The following is an 18,363-nucleotide window of genomic DNA, read 5'->3' as shown; positions in this document are numbered from 1 at the left end:
CTTGCGTGTAACGCCTACTGCTGCTGGCGCTGCTGTTGTTGCTGCTGGGAGTCGATGGTCATCCCAGAGGGGAAGTCGTAAGCCCACTTGTACTACTTCCAGTAAGCAATTGACTGTTCAACAGTCCTTTGCGAGAAAGATGAAATATCACAGCAGTCATCCTACTGCAAAGCGGTTAACTGAGGCCTTGGCATCCTGGGTGGTGAGAAACGTGGTTCCGGTATCCATCATTACTGCAGAGCCAACTAGAGACTTGTTGGAGGTACTGTGTCCCCGGTACCAAATACCATCTAGGTTCCATTTCTCTAGGCAGGCGATACCGAAAATGTACACAGACCTCAGAAAAAGAGTCACCAGTGTCCTAAAAAATGCAGCTGTACCCAATGTTTACTTAACCACGGACATGTGGACAAGTGGAGCAGGGCAGGGTCAGGACTATATGACTGTGACAGCCCACTGGGTAGATGTATGGACTCCCGCCGCAAGAACAGCAGCGGCGGCACCAGTAGCAGCATCTCGCAAACGCCAACTCTTTCCTAGGCAGGCTACGCTTTGTATCACCGCTTTCCAGAATACGCACACAGCTAAAAACCTCTTACGGCAACTGAGGAAGATCATCGCGGAATGGCTTACCCCAATTGGACTCTCCTGTGGATTTGTGGCATCGGACAACGCCAGCAATATTGTGTGTGCATTAAATATGGGCAAATTCCAGCACGTCCCATGTTTTGCACATACCTTGAATTTGGTGGTGCAGAATTATTTAAAAAACGAGAGGGGCGTGCAAGAGATGCTGTCGGTGGCCAGAAGAATTGCGGGACACTTTCGGCGTACAGGCACCACGTACAGAAGACTGGAGCACCACCAAAAACTACTGAACCTGCCCTGCCATCATCTGAAGCAAGAAGTGGTAACGAGGTGGAATTCAACCCTCTATATGCTTCAGAGGTTGGAGGAGCAGCAAAAGGCCATTCAAGCCTATACAATTGAGCACGATATAGGAGGTGGAATGCACCTGTCTTAAGCGCAGTGGAGAATGATTTCAACGTTGTGCAAGGTTCTGATGCCCTTTGAACTTGCCACACGTGAAGTCAGTTCAGACACTGCCAGCCTGAGTCAGGTCATTCCCCTCATCAGGCTTTTGCAGAAGAAGCTGGAGACATTGAAGGAGGAGCTAACACGGAGCGATTCCGCTAGGCATGTGGGACTTGTGGATGGAGCCCTTAATTCGCTTAACAAGGATTCACGGGTGGTCAATCTGTTGAAATCAGAGCACTACATTTTGGCCACCGTGCTCGATCCTAGATTTAAAACCTACCTTGGATCTCTCTTTCCGGCAGACACAAGTCTGCTGGGATTGAAAGACCTGCTGGTGAGAAAATTGTCAAGTCAAGCGGAACGCGACCTGTCAACATCTCCTCCTTCACATTCTCCCGCAACTGGGGGTGCGAGGAAAAGGCTCAGAATTCCGAGCCCACCCGCTGGCGGTGATGCAGGGCAGTCTGGAGCGACTGCTGATGCTGACATCTGGTCCGGACTGAAGGACCTGACAACGATTACGGACATGTCGTCTACTGTCACTGCATATGATTCTCTCAACATTGAAAGAATGGTGGAGGATTATATGAGTGACCGCATCCAAGTAGGCACGTCACACAGTCCGTACTTATACTGGCAGGAAAAAGAGGCAATTTGGAGGCCCTTGCACAAACTGGCTTTATTCTACCTAAGTTGCCCTCCCACAAGTGTGTACTCCGAAAGAGTGTTTAGTGCCGCCGCTCACCTTGTCAGCAATCGGCGTACGAGGTTACATCCAGAAAATGTGGAGAAGATGATGTTCATTAAAATTAATTATAATCAATTCCTCCGCGGAGACATTGACCAGCAGCAATTGCCTCCACAAAGTACACAGGGAGCTGAGATGGTGGATTCCAGTGGGGACGAATTGATAATCTGTGAGGAGCGGGATGTACACGGTGATATATCGGAGGATGATGATGAGGTGGACATCTTGCCTCTGTAGAGCCAGTTTGTGCAAGGAGAGATTAATTGCTTCTTTTTTGGTGGGGGTCCAAACCAACCCGTCATATCAGTCACAGTCGTGTGGCAGACCCTGTCACTGAAATGATGGGTTGATTAAAGTGTGCATGTCCTGTTTATACAACATAAGGGTGGGTGGGAGGGCCCAAGGACAATTCCATCTTGCACCTCTTTTTTCTTTAATTTTTCTTTGCGTCATGTGCTGTTTGGGGAGGGTTTTTTGAAAAGGGCCATCCTGCGTGACACTGCAGTGCCACTCCTAGATGGGCCCGGTGTTTGTGTCGGCCACTAGGGTCGCTTATCTTACTCACACAGCTACCTCATTGCGCCTCTTTTTTTCTTTGCGTCATGTGCTGTTTGGGGAGGGTTTTTTGGAAGGGCCATCCTGCGTGACACTGCAGTGACACTCCTAGATGGGCCCGGTGTTTGTGTCGGCCACTAGGGTCGCTTATCTTACTCACACAGCTACCTCATTGCGCCTCTTTTTTTCTTTGCGTCATGTGCTGTTTGGGGAGGGTTTTTTGGAAGGGCCATCCTGCGTGACACTGTAGTGACACTCCTAGATGGGCCCGGTGTTTGTGTCGGCCACTAGGGTCGCTTATCTTACTCACACAGCTACCTCATTGCGCCTCTTTTTTTCTTTGCGTCATGTGCTGTTTGGGGAGGGTTTTTTGGAAGGGCCATCCTGCGTGACACTGCAGTGCCACTCCTAGATGGGCCCGGTGTTTGTGTCGGCCACTAGGGTCGCTTATCTTACTCACACAGCTACCTCATTGCGCCTCTTTTTTTCTTTGCGTCATGTGCTGTTTGGGGAGGGTTTTTTGGAAGGGACATCCTGCGTGACACTGCAGTGCCACTCCTAGATGGGCCCGGTGTTTGTGTCGGCCACTAGGGTCGCTTATCTTACTCACACAGCTACCTCATTGCGCCTCTTTTTTTCTTTGCGTCATGTGCTGTTTGGGGAGGGTTTTTTGGAAGGGACATCCTGCGTGACACTGCAGTGCCACTCCTAGATGGGCCAGGTGTTTGTGTCGGCCACTAGGGTCGCTGAGCTTAGTCATCCAGCGACCTCAGTGCAAATTTTAGGACTAAAAATAATATTGTGAGGTGTGAGGTATTCAGAATAGACTGAAAATGAGTGGAAATTATGGTTTTTGAGGTTAATAATACTTTGGGATCAAAATGACCCCCAAATTCTATGATTTAAGCTGTTTTTTAGGTTTTTTGGAAAAAAACACCCGAATCCAAAACACACCCGAATCCGACAAAAAAAATTCGGTTAGGTTTTGCCAAAACGCGGTCGAACCCAAAACACGGCCGCGGAACCGAACCCAAAACCAAAACACAAAACCCGAAAAATTTCCGGCGCTCATCTCTATAAATTATACAATTAACTGATATACATTTCCTTGAACCTGGCCTTGAAATAGGTAAGATATGTATATTCTTTATTACACTCAACATGTTAAAGTTTTCGCTTGCTTACATCTAACATGCATGAAAATCGTGTAGTTTTCCAGGTACAACAGTCCCTTCTCCCAAACACTGCCACTTTTTTATTATCTTCAACAACAAATAGACCTATAGCACTGTGCTATATAACAATTGCTGTGTACCTGGTGAGAGACTGTTACTGCCGGCGCGGCGCTGGTGTCCGTCAGCACCGCACTGCACTAGTGATCAGACTAGTGTCCGGCAGCACTGCACTTGTAATCAGACTCAAAATAAACTACAGTTCCCAGCAGCCCTTGCTGCCTGGAGCTCCCAGCAACAAGGGCTGCTGGGAACTGTAGTTTAGTTTGAGTCTGATTACAAGTACGGTGCTGCCGGACACCGGCGCCGCTCCAGCAGTAACAGACTCTCACCAGGTACAGTCTGACAGTACTACTTTTCTACCCTTTGGCAGCGGGTGTCACTCGCCAGGTGGCGCCCCCTCCTTGCCTGGCGCCCCTGGCGAGTGCCATCCTGGCCAATGGGTAGATACACCCCTGGATATTCTCTTCACTCATGATATGTTTGCTGGTTGAATAGATCAGGTAGACACCCTTTCTGAGCTCTGAATGTGCAGTAAAACACCATCTGAAAAAATAGTGGGGGGTTTTATTAAAAATGAGTCAAATATATTGCTAATGCTGGGAAACTTTTCAGGATGATCTGACCAAATGGTATAGGAGCTTAGAGATGGTTCAATAACAGCTGTGCCTCCATACACTGAACATCAATGCATTTTGTGTTTAGGCTTGGCTCTCATCCCAAGATATCTCATTATGGTATGCAAATATTACAAAGTACGGAAAAAATCCAAAATACTTCTGGTCCAAGCCATTTCGGATATGGAAGACCCAACTTGCAGTTCTATGATTCCTTAAGATGCTTTTTGAATTTTCTACAAAGCTTTATTACAGGAAATGATATACAGTTGTTACTGTACACAGGCATATAACAATATAACTTTAGACTAAGAAATACTGTAAATTGTTTGGCTGGTTCGTTATCCAACTTGCTTACTGACTAAAGAAACCACTAAACCAACATACAGCAGAAATAGATTTAACATGATAGGGCATAGAATTATCCAAATAATCCACACTAAGAAGAAAAGCATCTGTGTTCTGCAGTAATCCAGAGAATAGTAAGTAGATTCCTGCTATGCCTTTAGTTAACTGGAAGCAACCTGTATTTTAGCTTACATTTAATCTAATATATATATATATATATATATATATATATATATATATACACATATATATATATATATATATACAGTTGTAAAAAGCAAATAAGATCAGAGCGACCACAGGTGGTAGATAAGCTAGGAGACTAAAAAGATGTTTTTTTTTAAAAACAATACAGGGTTTATTTTACAATGAACGTTTAGACAAGTTTTGGACATAAAAAAAGGTAACATACAAGAATGCTTCTTTAAAAATCCGTTAAAAAGTTATCAAAAAAGCATTGCAAAGGACATGAACAATAATAAAAAAATGACTACGATAAAAGTAGTGCTAAAAATTCAAGTACTTAGAAGATAAGAATCATTAGAAACAGCTGTGTGTCTAAAATTATGTAAAAAGTATGTATGTAGATAAAAAGTTCCGTAAATAGAAAAAGCAGCTTAACTGAGGACTTCAATAGTAGCAGGAATCACCCAACGCGTTTCGTCTGGTCTGACTTCATCAAGGGGTAGTGAGTACAGTGGGACACATCATCTATATATACCCCTGTGGGTAAGGAAGTGATTAATGACGTCACTTCCTGTAATTGATTGACATTTTTGGAAACAGGATTCAATCATGCATGTGCAATTCAAAAACACATAATCAGTGTGACCAATAGGGAGGGAGGCTGTAAATATAGTAAAGCGCTTGGTTAGCGCTAAGAAACAGTGCTGGGAGTCTTTGTAGACCATAAAAGTCCTTTGGTCTCGTTTACTCCGGAGTATGACGCCGATCGCGGAAATGACGCGATGGTCTACAAAGACTCCCAGCACTGTTTCTTAGCGCTAACCAAGCGCTTTACTATATTTACAGCCTCCCTCCCTATTGGTCACACTGATTATGTGTTTTTGAATTGCACATGCATGATTGAATCCTGTTTCCAAAAATGTCAATAAATTACAGGAAGTGACGTCATTAATCACTTCCTTACCCACAGGGGTATATATAGATGATGTGTCCCACTGTACTCACTACCCCTTGATGAAGTCAGACCAGACGAAACGCGTTGGGTGATTCCTGCTACTATTGAAGTCCTCAGTTAAGCTGCTTTTTCTATTTACGGAACTTTTTATCTACATACATACTTTTTACATAATTTTAGACACACAGCTGTTTCTAATGATTCTTATCTTCTAAGTACTTGAATTTTTAGCACTACTTTTATCGTAGTCATTTTTTTATTATTGTTCATGTCCTTTGCAATGCTTTTTTGATAACTTTTTAACGGATTTTTAAAGAAGCATTCTTGTATGTTACCTTTTTTTATGTCCAAAACTTGTCTAAACGTTCATTGTAAAATAAACCCTGTATTGTTTTTTAAAAAAAACATCTTTTTAGTCTCCTAGCTTATCTACCACCTGTGGTCGCTCTGATCTTATTTGCTTTTTCCAATTTTCTTCTATCCTGCACACGTACAAGTGTAGGTTTTACCTAAGATCGAGCAGACGCCCCATAAATAAAGGGGAGTGGCATATAGAGACCAGATATTTCACTAGGGTATATCATAGACATACTGTGAAAAATTACTTTCTACTGCATTTTTTGGCGCTGTAAGCTCACCCTATATACATATATACAGTTGTGCTCATAAGTTTACATACCCTAGCAGAATTTGCGATTTTCTGGCCATTTGTCAGAGAATATGAATGATAACTCACAAACTTTTCTTTCACTCATGGTTAGTGGTTGGGTGAAGCAATTTATTGTCAAACAACTGTGTTTACTCTTTTTAAATCATAATGACAACGGAAACTACCCAAATGACCCTGATCAAAAGTTTACATACCCTGGAGATTTTGGCCTGATAACATGACACAAACGGGTTTGAATGGCTACTAAAGGTAACCATCCTCACCTGTGATCTGTTTGCTTGTAATCAGTGTGTGTGTATAAAAGGTCAGTGAGTTTCTGGACTCCTGAAATACCCCTGCATCTTTCATCAAGTGCTGAACTGACGTGTCTGGATTCTGAGTCATGGGGAAAGCAAAAGAATTGTCAAAGGATCTGCGGGAAAAGGTAATTGAACTGTATAAAACAGGAAAGGGATATAAAAAGATATCCAAGCAATTGAGAATGCCAATCAGCAGTGTTCAAACTCTAATTAAGAAGTGGAAAATGAGGGATTCTGTGGAAACCAAATCACGATCAGGTAGACCAACAAAAATTTCAACCACAACTGCCAGGAAAATTGTTCGGGATGCAAAGAAAAATCCACAAATAACTTCAGCTGAAATACAGGACTCTCTGAAAAAAAGTGGTGTGGTTGTTTCAAGATGCACAATAAGGAGGCATTTGAAGAAAAATGGGCTGCATGGTCGAGTCGCAAGAAGAAAGCCAATACTACGCAAATGCCACAAAGCATCCCGCTTACAATACTCCAAACTGCACAGAGACAAGCCTCAAAACTTCTGGAACAAAGTCATTTGGAGTGATGAGCCATAAACGTTACATTTGGAGAGGAGTCAACAAGGCCTATGATGAAAGGTACACCATTCCTACTGTGAAACATGGAGGTGGATCGCTGATGTTTTGGGGATGTGTGAGCTACAAAGGCACTGAAAACTTGGTCAAAATTGATGGCAAGATGAATGCAGCATGTTATCAGAAAATACTGGAGGAAAATTTGCAATCATCAGCCCAGAAGCTGCGCATGGGATGTACTTGGACGTTCCAACATGACAATGATCCAAAACACAAGGCCAAGTCGACCTGTCATTGGCTACAGCAGAATAAAGTGAAGGTTCTGGAGTGGCCATCTCAGTCTCCTGACCTCAATATCATTGAGCCACTCTGGGGAGATCTCAAACGTGCAGTTCATGCAAGACAGCCCAATAATTTACAGGAACTGGAGGCTTTTTGCCAAGAAGAATGGGCAGCTTTACCATCTGAGAAAATAAAGAGCCTCATCCACAACTACCACAAAAGACTTCAAGCTGTCATTGATGTTAAAGGGGGCAATACACGGTATTAAGAACTGGGGTGTGTAAACTTTTGATCAGGGTCATTTGGGTAGTTTCTGTTGTCATTATGATTTAAAAAGAGTAAACACAGTTGTTTGACAATAAATGGCTTCACCCAACCACCATGAGTGAAAGAAAAGTTTGTGAGTTATTATTCATATTCTCTGACAAATGGCCAGAAAATCACAAATTCTGCTAGGGTATGTAAACTTATGAGCACAACTGTATATATATGATAAAGTTTTGTATATTAAGTGGATCATGGGGGTAATTCTGAGTTGATCGCAGCAGCAAGTTTGTTAGCAATTGGGCAAAACCATGTACACTGCAGGGGGGGGCAGATATAACATTTGCAGAGAGAGTTAGATTTGGGTGGGTTATTTAGTTTCTGTGCAGGGTAAATACTGGCTGCTTTATTTTTACACTGCAATTTAGATTTCAGTTTGAATACACCCCACCCAAATCCAACTCTCTCTACACATGTTATATCTGTCCCCCCTGCAGTGCATATGGTTTTGCCCAACTGCTAACAAATTTGCTGCTGCGATCAACTCAGAATTAGGCCCCATGACACAAATAATTGAGCTATAATTACACGAAACAATGTAAAGATGACATTGCCCAGATAGGCTTACAATCTACAGGATTGAGGAACAACTGTTACATATAATACTGGAATAAAAATTGCAGCTAGTGATTGGGTTATTATTGTAAGGCAGAAACTTTATCAGCCAGCAATAATAAAGCAGCTCTTTCCAGCTATAGGATATGTACTATGGCTGGAACGAGGAGTGGCGATATGTAAGGTGACGATATGAAAGATGAACGCTGTAGAAATGTCACCACAGTCAGCTACTGGCAACCGTGACCGTCCTTCACCATTTGTTTTAAAATTATTTTAATGATTTATTGTTTGAAGACAAATGAGAAGCAATTGTGTACTCTTTTGGCAATTGATCTTTACCAGTGTAAACTAAAAGCTTCAACAATGCTTGCAATAAGATAGTAATAGGCAAACATTACAGCTTTTTTTCTTAAGATATTATTGGATCATAAAGTTCTGTAACATTAAAAAAGTAATTTTGAGTTGCAGTGCTTTGCAATAAAAATAATAAAAATCACGGAGAACAAAATTTCAGAGTAGGATTTGTTGCTAAGGAAGTCTGGATTTGGACAAAATGCGTCAGTGCTCGCTGTGCACTTCTGGAGGACATTTTTCTGGACGGGAAAACACTCCTTTATTGCCACCCAAAATCTGAGATAAGCCTATCCATTTCTGATACACTGTATGGGAATTTTGCTATTCTTTTTAAATATCGAAATTATACTTTTTTTTTATTGTACTATTATGTGCTTTTTATATTTATGTACAGGAACCTTCATGAAGGACTGTGATGACAGTGCACCTGTGATATGATCAGCTGGAACATACTATATCTCATATCCTTTTGTCATGTTCTTAAGTAAATAGTTCTAAATAATATATATTATATGCATTTCTTGTGTTTGCACAACCATTATATACATATAATTGTAGCTCAGAGGGCTCCTTTTCTTCTGTGCTTTAATACAGCTATGAGAAACAGTGGGACCTGATGCATTGTCAGACCAGGTGGGGTAGAGTCCTTCCACATCTCAGAGTTCATGTGATGTTGACGTGATGTCATCTCACTAGGATAGTCAGTGATAGCAGCTGGTACAGTCTCCATCTGTCAGTGTTAGAGTCTGAAGGCACATCAGTAGTCTGATGTGCAGGTAAGGGTCTGGTGCAGAGGCGTAACTGTGGGAGGCAACAGAGTTGGCTGCCGCCGGGCTCCTGCTCTGTAGGGGGGCACCTCTCAGCCCCGTTCCATGTGTTCAGCAACATCATTAAGTTATACGAGATAGCGGTAGCTATCAATTCACTTATAGATAGATATATATATATATATATATATATATATACATACATACATATATTAATCCATATATATAGCAGGGGGGGGGGGGGGGGCAACCAATATTTATCTTGTCTCCGGGCATCTGGTACTAACGCCACTGGTGTGGTGGTAAAGTCTGATGGTATGTTGGAATGTCTGGGGAGCATGAAGGCAAGTCTTAGGGGCAGGCAAAAGGCATGCTGACACCCTTCGGTAAGGGGGATGTTGTCATAGCATGTACTTGCTCCAGGCGCCAGTGCTGGTGAAGTGGTGGAAGAGTAAGGTTTCCTGTCTGTTTCATTTGCACTGGTCTCCACTATTTCTGATGGCAGTCCTGGTAATGGGACTGGGTAGGCGTAAACAATGTGATAGTCTCAGACGTATGATCCTCCGTTATGGGGGAGAAGTGGATCAGTGCATGTTTGATGTTTGATCCGCTGTTATGGAGGAGAAGTGGATCAGTGCATGTTAAATGTATGATCCTCCGTTATGGGTGAGAAGTGGATCAGTGCATGTTAGATGTATGATCCTCCGTTATGGGGGAGAAGTGGATCAGTGCATGTTTGATGTTTGATCCGCTGTTATGGAGGAGAAGTGGATCAGTGCATGTTAAATGTATGATCCTCCGTTATGGGTGAGAAGTGGATCAGTGCATGTTAGATGTATGATCCTCCGTTATGGGTGAGAAGTGGATCAGTGCATGTTAAATGTATGATCCTCCGTTATGGGGAGAAGTGGTATCCGTGCATGTTAGATGTATGAGCCTCCATTATGGGAGAGAAGTGGATCAGTGCATGTTAGATGTATGTTCCTCCGTTATGTTGCAGAAGTGGATCAGTGCACGTTAGATGTATGATCCTCCGTTATGTTGCAGAAGTGGATCAGTGCATGTTAGATGTATGATCCTCCATTATGGGGGAAAAGTGGATCAGTGTATGTTAGATGTATGATCCTCTGTTATGGGGAGAAGTGGATCAGTGCATGTTAGATGTATGAGTCTCCATTATGTTGGAGAAGTGGATCAGTGTATGTTAGATGTATGATCCTCCGTTATGGGGAGAAGTGGATCAGTGCATGTTAGATGTATGAGCCTCCGTTATGTTGGAGAAGTGGATCAGTGCATGTTAGATGTATGATCCTCCGTTCATGGGGAAGAAGTGGATCAGTGCATGAAAAATGTATGATCTTCCATTATGGAGGAGAAGTAGTATCAGTGCATGTTAGATGTATGATCCTCCGTTCATGGGGAAGAAGTGGATCAGTGCATGTTAGATGTATGATCTTCCATTATGGAGGAGAAGTGGATCAGTGCATGTTAGATGTATGAGCCTCCATTATGTGGGATGAGTGGATCTGTAGCATGTTAGATGTATGATCCTCCGTTATGTTGGAGAAGTGGTATCAGTGCATGTTAGATGTATGATCCTCCGTTATGTTGGAGAAGTGGTATCAGTGCATGTTAGATGTATGATCCTCCGTTATGTTGGAGAAGTGGTATCAGTGCATGTTAGATGTATGATCCTCCGTTATGTTGGAGAAGTGGTATCAGTGCATGTTAGATGTATGATCCTCCGTTATGTTGGAGAAGTGGTATCAGTGCATGTTAGATGTATGATCCTCCGTTATGTTGGAGAAGTGGTATCAGTGCATGTTAGATGTATGATCCTCCGTTATGTTGGAGAACTGATATCAGTGCATGTTAGATGTATGATCCTCCGTTATGTTGGAGAACTGGTATCAGTGCATGTTAGATGTATGATCCTCCGTTATGTTGGAGAACTGGTATCAGTGCATGTTAGATGTATGATCCTCCGTTATGTTGGAGAAGTGGTATCAGTGCATGTTAGATGTATGAGCCTCCATTATGTGGGATAAGTGGATCAGTAGCATGTTATATGTATGATCCTCCATTATGGGGGAGAAGTGGTATCAGTGCATGTTAGATGTATGATCCTCCGTTATGGGGGAGAAGTCGATCAGTGTCAGGAACTGGTGCAGAATCCGGTATTGGGGATCAGGTACCAAGTGGTTGACGTTACCCAGAACAGAGGCGCGGAGTCTAACACGCCGGGAGGTTTTCACCAGGGAACCCCGCAAGGCTATATGGGCTTCGCGGCCCCCAACGTGCAGGTCGCGGCCCCCTGTCTGGGTCACTTGATACCTGAACTGGACTAGAGTTATGGTAGAGGTGTTGTATGATAGTCCAGATGTATATGACAAACCGCAGGGGTACGCAGGAACAAACAGGAACTAGAGAAGGTGGCAGGGTGCACACGGCCAGTTGGTACACTGGGGCCGTGGAGATGGAACAACAGCAGGAACTCTAGGAGAGACACAGGAGGTAGCGGCACACGGACGGACTGGGGTGCAGACACTTGGAGACAGGGTAACGGTAGTCGGCAGACTAGGTTCATCAGCAAGATGGTGAAGCTGGAATTCAATGCAGGAACAAGGCAAACCCACTGGACAGATGAACTGAGACCAGAGAGGAACCAGAGAGCAGAACACCTTATGGAGTAGCTATCTTGGGATTGAGAGGCTTAAAAGAACAGGCTGGACCAATCAGCTGTGAGCACCAGACAGGCCCCCAGTAATTGATATATCATGCAGCTGCAGTGCAGTCTGAGCAGGCTGACAAGCTGAATAGTAGGTTTCAGGTAACCAGCTGTAATTACAGAATGCAGATACCTGTGAAGTCAGTTGCTGAATGCAGGAGCTGAGGCACTGGGAGACAACTATGCAGGAGCTAGCTGTGACCTGTAGTTCCACAAACTGAGGCAAAGGTAAATCATAAGAATAACTAGCAAAACATGAGTAATATGCTCAGGATTATAACAATCAGTGCATGTTAGATATACGACCCCCCGTTATGTGGAAGAGGTGGATCAGTGCATGTTAGATATACGACCCCCCCCCCCCCCCCCGTTATGGGGAAGAGGTGGATCAGTGCATGTTAGATATACGACCCCCCGTTATGGGGAAGAGGTGGATCAGTACATGTTATGTGCATTGATATAATTTCTCCCTCATGTACCCCTGTTACGGGGAAGAGGTGAATCAGTGCATGTTAGATATACGACCCCCCGTTCTGGGGAAGAGGTGGATCAGTGCATGTTAGATATACGACCCCCCGTTATGGGGAAGAGGTGAATCAGTGCATGTTAGATATACGACCCCCCGTTATGGGGAAGAGGTGGATCAGTGCATGTTAGATATATGACCCCCCATTATGGGGAAGAGGAGGATCAGTGCATGTTAGATATACGACCCCCCGTTATGGGGAAGAGGTGGATCAGTGCATGTTAGATATACGACCCCCCCGTTTGGGGAAGAGGTGGATCAGTGCATGTTAGATATACGACCCCCCGTTATGGGGAAGAGGTGGATCAGTACATGTTATGTGCATTGATATAATTTCTCCCTCATGTACCCCTGTTATGGGGAAGAGGTGAATCAGTGCATGTTAGATATATGACCCCCCGTTATGGGGAAGAGGTGGATCAGTGCATGTTAGATATACGACCCCCCCATTACGGGGAAGAGCTGGATCAGTGCATGTTAGATATACGACCCCCCGTTATGGGGAAGAGGTGGATCAGTGCATGTTAGATATACGACCCCCCGTTTGGGAAAGAGGTGGATCAGTGCATGTTAGATATACGACCCCCCGTTATGGGGAAGAGGTGGATCAGTACATGTTATGTGCATTGATATAATTTCTCCCTCATGTACCCCTGTTATGGGGAAGAGGTGAATCAGTGCATGTTAGATATATGACCCCCCGTTATGGGGAAGAGGTGGATCAGTGCATGTTAGATATACGACCCCCCCATTACGGGGAAGAGGTGGATCAGTTCATGTTAGATATACAACCCCCGTTATGGGGAAGAGGTGGATCAGTGCATGTTAGATATACGACCCCCTGTTATGGGGAAGAGGTGGATCAGTGCATGTTAGATATACGACCCCCCGTTATAGGGAAGAGGTGGATCAGTACATGTTATGTGCATTGATATAATTTCTCCCTCATGTACAGTATGACTGTGCCAAAGTGTGGTACATGACAGGGGCATTGTCATTATCGGCACTGTTCTCTGTAAGATAGTATGCCAATGTGCAGGGCAATGTAAGAACAACCAGTGGCACTGACCATTCTAACACCTGCAGTTATCGATTTCAACAGCTGCAGGTGTCGTTACCTCATTGACAGCCACTGCTGCTGGCTCCAGACTGTGCAAGGGAGATCTTGCGATGGTAGCGAGATCTCCCACATGCTCACTGGAGCCAACCAGGGTGGGTGAGACACAGCGCATCAGTACTAGACTGATGCGCTGTGGGCATTGACAGGTATCGCTGGAGTTTTCACTACCCCACTCTGGCAGTAAGGGGTTAATACATTTTGTCAGATCTTATACATCTCGTCACTAGAGCTTCCTGCTTCGCCTTGGTAAAGACGCAAAGCGGGAAGCGCCATAACGGCCTGATACAAGCTAGTATCATAATTCTACCCTATGGTAACTTCTGATGGAAGTATATAATCACTGCTTGTATAATATAGACATCGCTGTTAACCACTGCTAGCATAGGTATGCCAACTCTCCAGGGATAATAGGCCAGTTTCAGACTGGCATGCATTACTGATGTTCACAGAGTTCAGTATTTGTTTGCTACTGCACGTGAGTGAAATCCCTAAAGTCTCCTATGGTACATGCGTTACACAGTGTGTCGGCACAAAGGTGTTGGCGTGATTGAGATGAATGGTATCAGAAATTGGCTAAACAGACGGACTAAGATGGTCCATCGTATGAGAGTGCTGTTACGTGTATACAGACTCTCAGTCAATATACCGGCTGTCGGGATCCCACCGATCAGGAGACTGACGCCGGAATCCAGGCAGCCAGTGATATACCAACGCCCGGAATACTGACAAACTCTCGGTATTCACATTCGGTAGTGGGTCCGCTCCACCAACCGAGTGGGAATAGAACCTGTTGTGAGCGAAGCAAGCCACCAGGCCCGATGCATGCCGAATGCAGCGAGGGAACTCGCTGTCTCGCTGCCAGGATTCTGGCAGACAGGATGAAGCTGTCGGTATAGTGAAAGCCGGCATCCCGCCTGCCAGGATATCATATGTATTCCCAGTGGCCATCTCAGTCCTTGCACATTCATACGCATCGGATGTACACCAGGGATTGGCTTTGTATTGGCACTGGCATAAAGTCATTCACCTCTGAATCAGTGCACTACTTATATCATATGACCACAGCTAGTACATAATAGCTCTTCTATTATAATATGGGTAGTGCTGATATATTATATGGGCATATATACTCATATTGCTGCTAAATTATGGTACCTCCTACTATGATATGGTTTATTTGGCTCCTATATAATCATATAGTTCTTTTTCAGCTGATTATATATTTTAATGTGAGCACTTGTGGTATAATAAGAGTGTATAGTATAATCATGGGGCACTATTGGTATAATAAGAGTGTATAGTATAATCATGGGGAACTATTGGAATAATAAGAGTGTATAGTATAATCATGGGGCACTATTGGAATAATAAGAGTGTATAGTATAATCATGGGGCACTATTGGTATAATAAGAGTGTATAGTATAATCATGGGGCACTATTGGAATAATAAGAGTGTATAGTATAATTATGTGGCACTATTGGTATAATAAGAGTGTACAGTATAACCATGGGGCACTATTGGTATAATAAGAGTGTATAGTATAATTATGTGGCACCATTGGTATAATAAGAGTGTATAGTATAATCATAGGGCACTATTGGTATAATAAGAGTGTATAGTATAATAATGTTGCACCATTGGTATAATAAGAGTGTATAGTATAATCATAGGGCACTATAGGTATAATAAGAGTGAATAGTATAATCATGGGGCACTAATGGAATAATAAGAGTGTATAGTATAATTATGTGGTCCTATTGGTATAATAAGAGTGTATAGTATAATTATGTGGCACTATTGGTATAATTGTGGAGATGTGTCCGGTCCCCCGAGACACATCCCTTCAGCAGCACGCAGGGGATCTGTGTCCCCTGCGGAAGTGTGTGCGGGGCAGCGCTGGGGCAGTTGGTCTGCCCCCAGCGTTTGTCCGTGGGCAGGAGCGGCGGGTGTCCGGTGCAGGGATTACCCTCTTCCCTGCACCGGACCGGAGGCTGCGGGGTAGTTTAAATGTTGGCGCCCTCCGGGAGCCAATCGCGGCTCCCGGAGCGGCGGCCAATCAGAGAGAGACGCGGCGAGCCAATCGGCGCTCGCCGCCTCATAGGCCCCGCCCCCGGCGTCTGACGTCAGACGCCGGGCGGGAGCCTGAAGAAAAGGCCGCGCCGAAGAGCGGCGAAGAGGAGAAGGAAGAAGACAGGCGAGAGCGGAGGTCAGCGCGCGCGCGGAAGAGCGCGAGGAGAAGGCCAGCGGTCGGGCTCCGGGAAGAAGATGTCCAGCGGCGGCTGGACGCGGAGCAGCAGAGGCGACGCCGCTGGCCAGGACGGGTCAGCGGCAGAAGACGGTGCCGGAGGCCCCCGGATTAGGTGAGGCCTCAGTGAGGCTATCCTTCCCCCTCCCCTTTTCCTCCCTCGACCACCAGGGATGGGCATTAGGCCCGAGGGCACAATTCAGGCACTAGGCCTGGGGCGCAGATAGGAGTTTGGGGTCACTATTTTATTAGGTGGTTTGGGCGTTAGGCCCAAGCCACCCTCCCTGTGGCACAGTTAGGCAGGCATTAGGCCCGGGGGTGTATTTTGGCCGATTAGGGATACGATAAGGTGACCTTGGGCACAAGGCCCAGGTCACCCAACGGGCAGCAAGTTAGGCGGGCGCTAGGCCCGTGGGCGAAGTCAGGCCTCCGGCCTGTGTGCAGTTAGGGGGCGCTAGGCCCAGTGAATCCGTGTTTCCCCGAGGTGAGTACAGGTGGCCCTGGGCGCTAGGCCCAGGCCACCCTGAGGTATTAAGTAGGCAGGCCCGCTCGGCCTGAGCCCCTAAAGAGAGAGTATGGTAGGTGGGTGAGCTGTGCGGCCCCCACTACTGGGTGTTCTGAGTCGGGTAGATAAAGGGACCGTACCGTCGCTTGCATTGTGTATCGTGATGTATGTTACCATGCGGGGCGATGTGTGAGCTCGTTAAGTGTGTTAGTTTTGTTGCACCACACCCACAGAGCTAGTTTGAGGGCTCTGCCGTTGTAGTTAGTATAGGGTGTGACACTAGGTTAGAGTTAGGCCCTGCACGGCTGTTTGCTTGTTTGTTTATCTCCTTACAGGGACCTGTAAGAGAAGAAGACGTTCGCAGTGCGAAACTGACGGTGAGTAACATCTGTGTGCGTTTGTCCCTTGTCTGTCCCCGAGCGCCGGAATCGGGATTGCTCACGGACGTGAGAATCCTTTTCATCACACTACGTGCGAGAGCGCGAGTGTGTGAAAGCTGGGTGGCTGAGGCTTTGTGCCAGTGATGACCTTTCACCCAACCGGTGAAGGTCGCAGTCACCCCTGGGGTATCCCCTGTTCCAGTGGAAGAAGGGTCGATACCCCCCTTAAGGTAAACCTTTCTCTCCTCAGCTCGCTCGTCGGTCAGCTCCGAGAGGGAATCGCCGTGTCCGGATCCGACTGAAGATTTCCAGGTCCGTTGGAGGTTCCGGTACCTGAAGGTGAGAGAGAGCGGCGCCTGGTGAGTACCGAGTCTACACCTGCACGGCAGCAGGCACCACCACACAGCAGCCTCACCTCTCACATAATAAAGAGTGTATAGTATAATCATGGGGCACTATAGGTATACTTAGAGTGTATAGTATAATCATGTGGCACTATTGGTATAATAAGAGTGTATAGTATAAACATGTGGCACTATTGGTAAAATAAGAGTGTATAGTATAATGATGTGGCACTAATGCTATAATAAGAGTGTATAGTATAATCATATGGCACTATGGGTATTATATGGCCACATTTGTTAAAAAAAACTCTATAGTCATATTGAGATTTTTTTAAACAAATGGACACGGCTGCTATAATATGGGCACCAGTGTTGGTTTATAGGAAGATGTTTGTTGTTGGTATAAGATGAACACCTCCGGTATGTCTCTCTATCTCTCTGTCCATCTATATACATAAGCAAAGCTTTGAGACTACAATGCAGCATTAGCTATTGATTGAATAGTAGTCTGGAGGGGGGTGGAGCGAGTAGGACAATTGCTCATATGTCTAGTGCTCCATTATTATTTATGTATTTATTAGCAGTTTCTTATATAGTGCAGCAAATTCTGTTGCACTTTACAACTGGAAACAATATTTCATCCTAATTTGGCTCTGCACTCAGGTATAAATGAAATGAATCAATATACAGTGTACTGTATTTATGGAAGAACAATCGGTGCAGGTTATTACTGAACACTGGTGGTCATGCTTACCTATTTTCAAGGGAGCATCTGGCGCTGCTGTAGCATAAAGCAGATTTTCTGGCTTCAGATCTCGGTGAACAATCCCATTTTCATGCAAATACTAAGGACAGAAAACATTCCATTAGTCCCAATCTACTGTGTCAGCGTTTGCTTAGTGTTTTATGTAAGATTATTATTACATTTTTGACCTTTAGAAGATACAATTAGGTTCTTTGTTTTCAAAACTAACCATCACCATCTCAATAAACGTATTCTGTTGATTTTGTTGCAATTCTGCAGTAGAATAATACTGATTCACTAAAATC

At 44.7% G+C, this 18,363-nt stretch overlaps 1 protein-coding gene across 1 annotated transcript in view; it reads right to left on the bottom strand.

The window, feature by feature from the left end:
* The window catches only part of CAMK4 (calcium/calmodulin dependent protein kinase IV), a 495,844-nt gene that overhangs the window by 105,038 nt on the left and 372,443 nt on the right, over positions 1-18,363 (bottom strand). The window contains exon 6 of the mRNA XM_063964113.1: positions 18,068-18,158. Coding sequence (XP_063820183.1) covers positions 18,068-18,158 — 91 coding nt within the window. The remainder of the gene's footprint in view (positions 1-18,067; positions 18,159-18,363) is intronic.

This window comes from Pseudophryne corroboree, chromosome 1 (genome assembly GCF_028390025.1).
Source record: "Pseudophryne corroboree isolate aPseCor3 chromosome 1, aPseCor3.hap2, whole genome shotgun sequence".
NCBI classification, from domain to species: domain Eukaryota; kingdom Metazoa; phylum Chordata; class Amphibia; order Anura; family Myobatrachidae; genus Pseudophryne; species Pseudophryne corroboree.
This window is presented reverse-complemented; position numbering and strand designations above follow the sequence as displayed.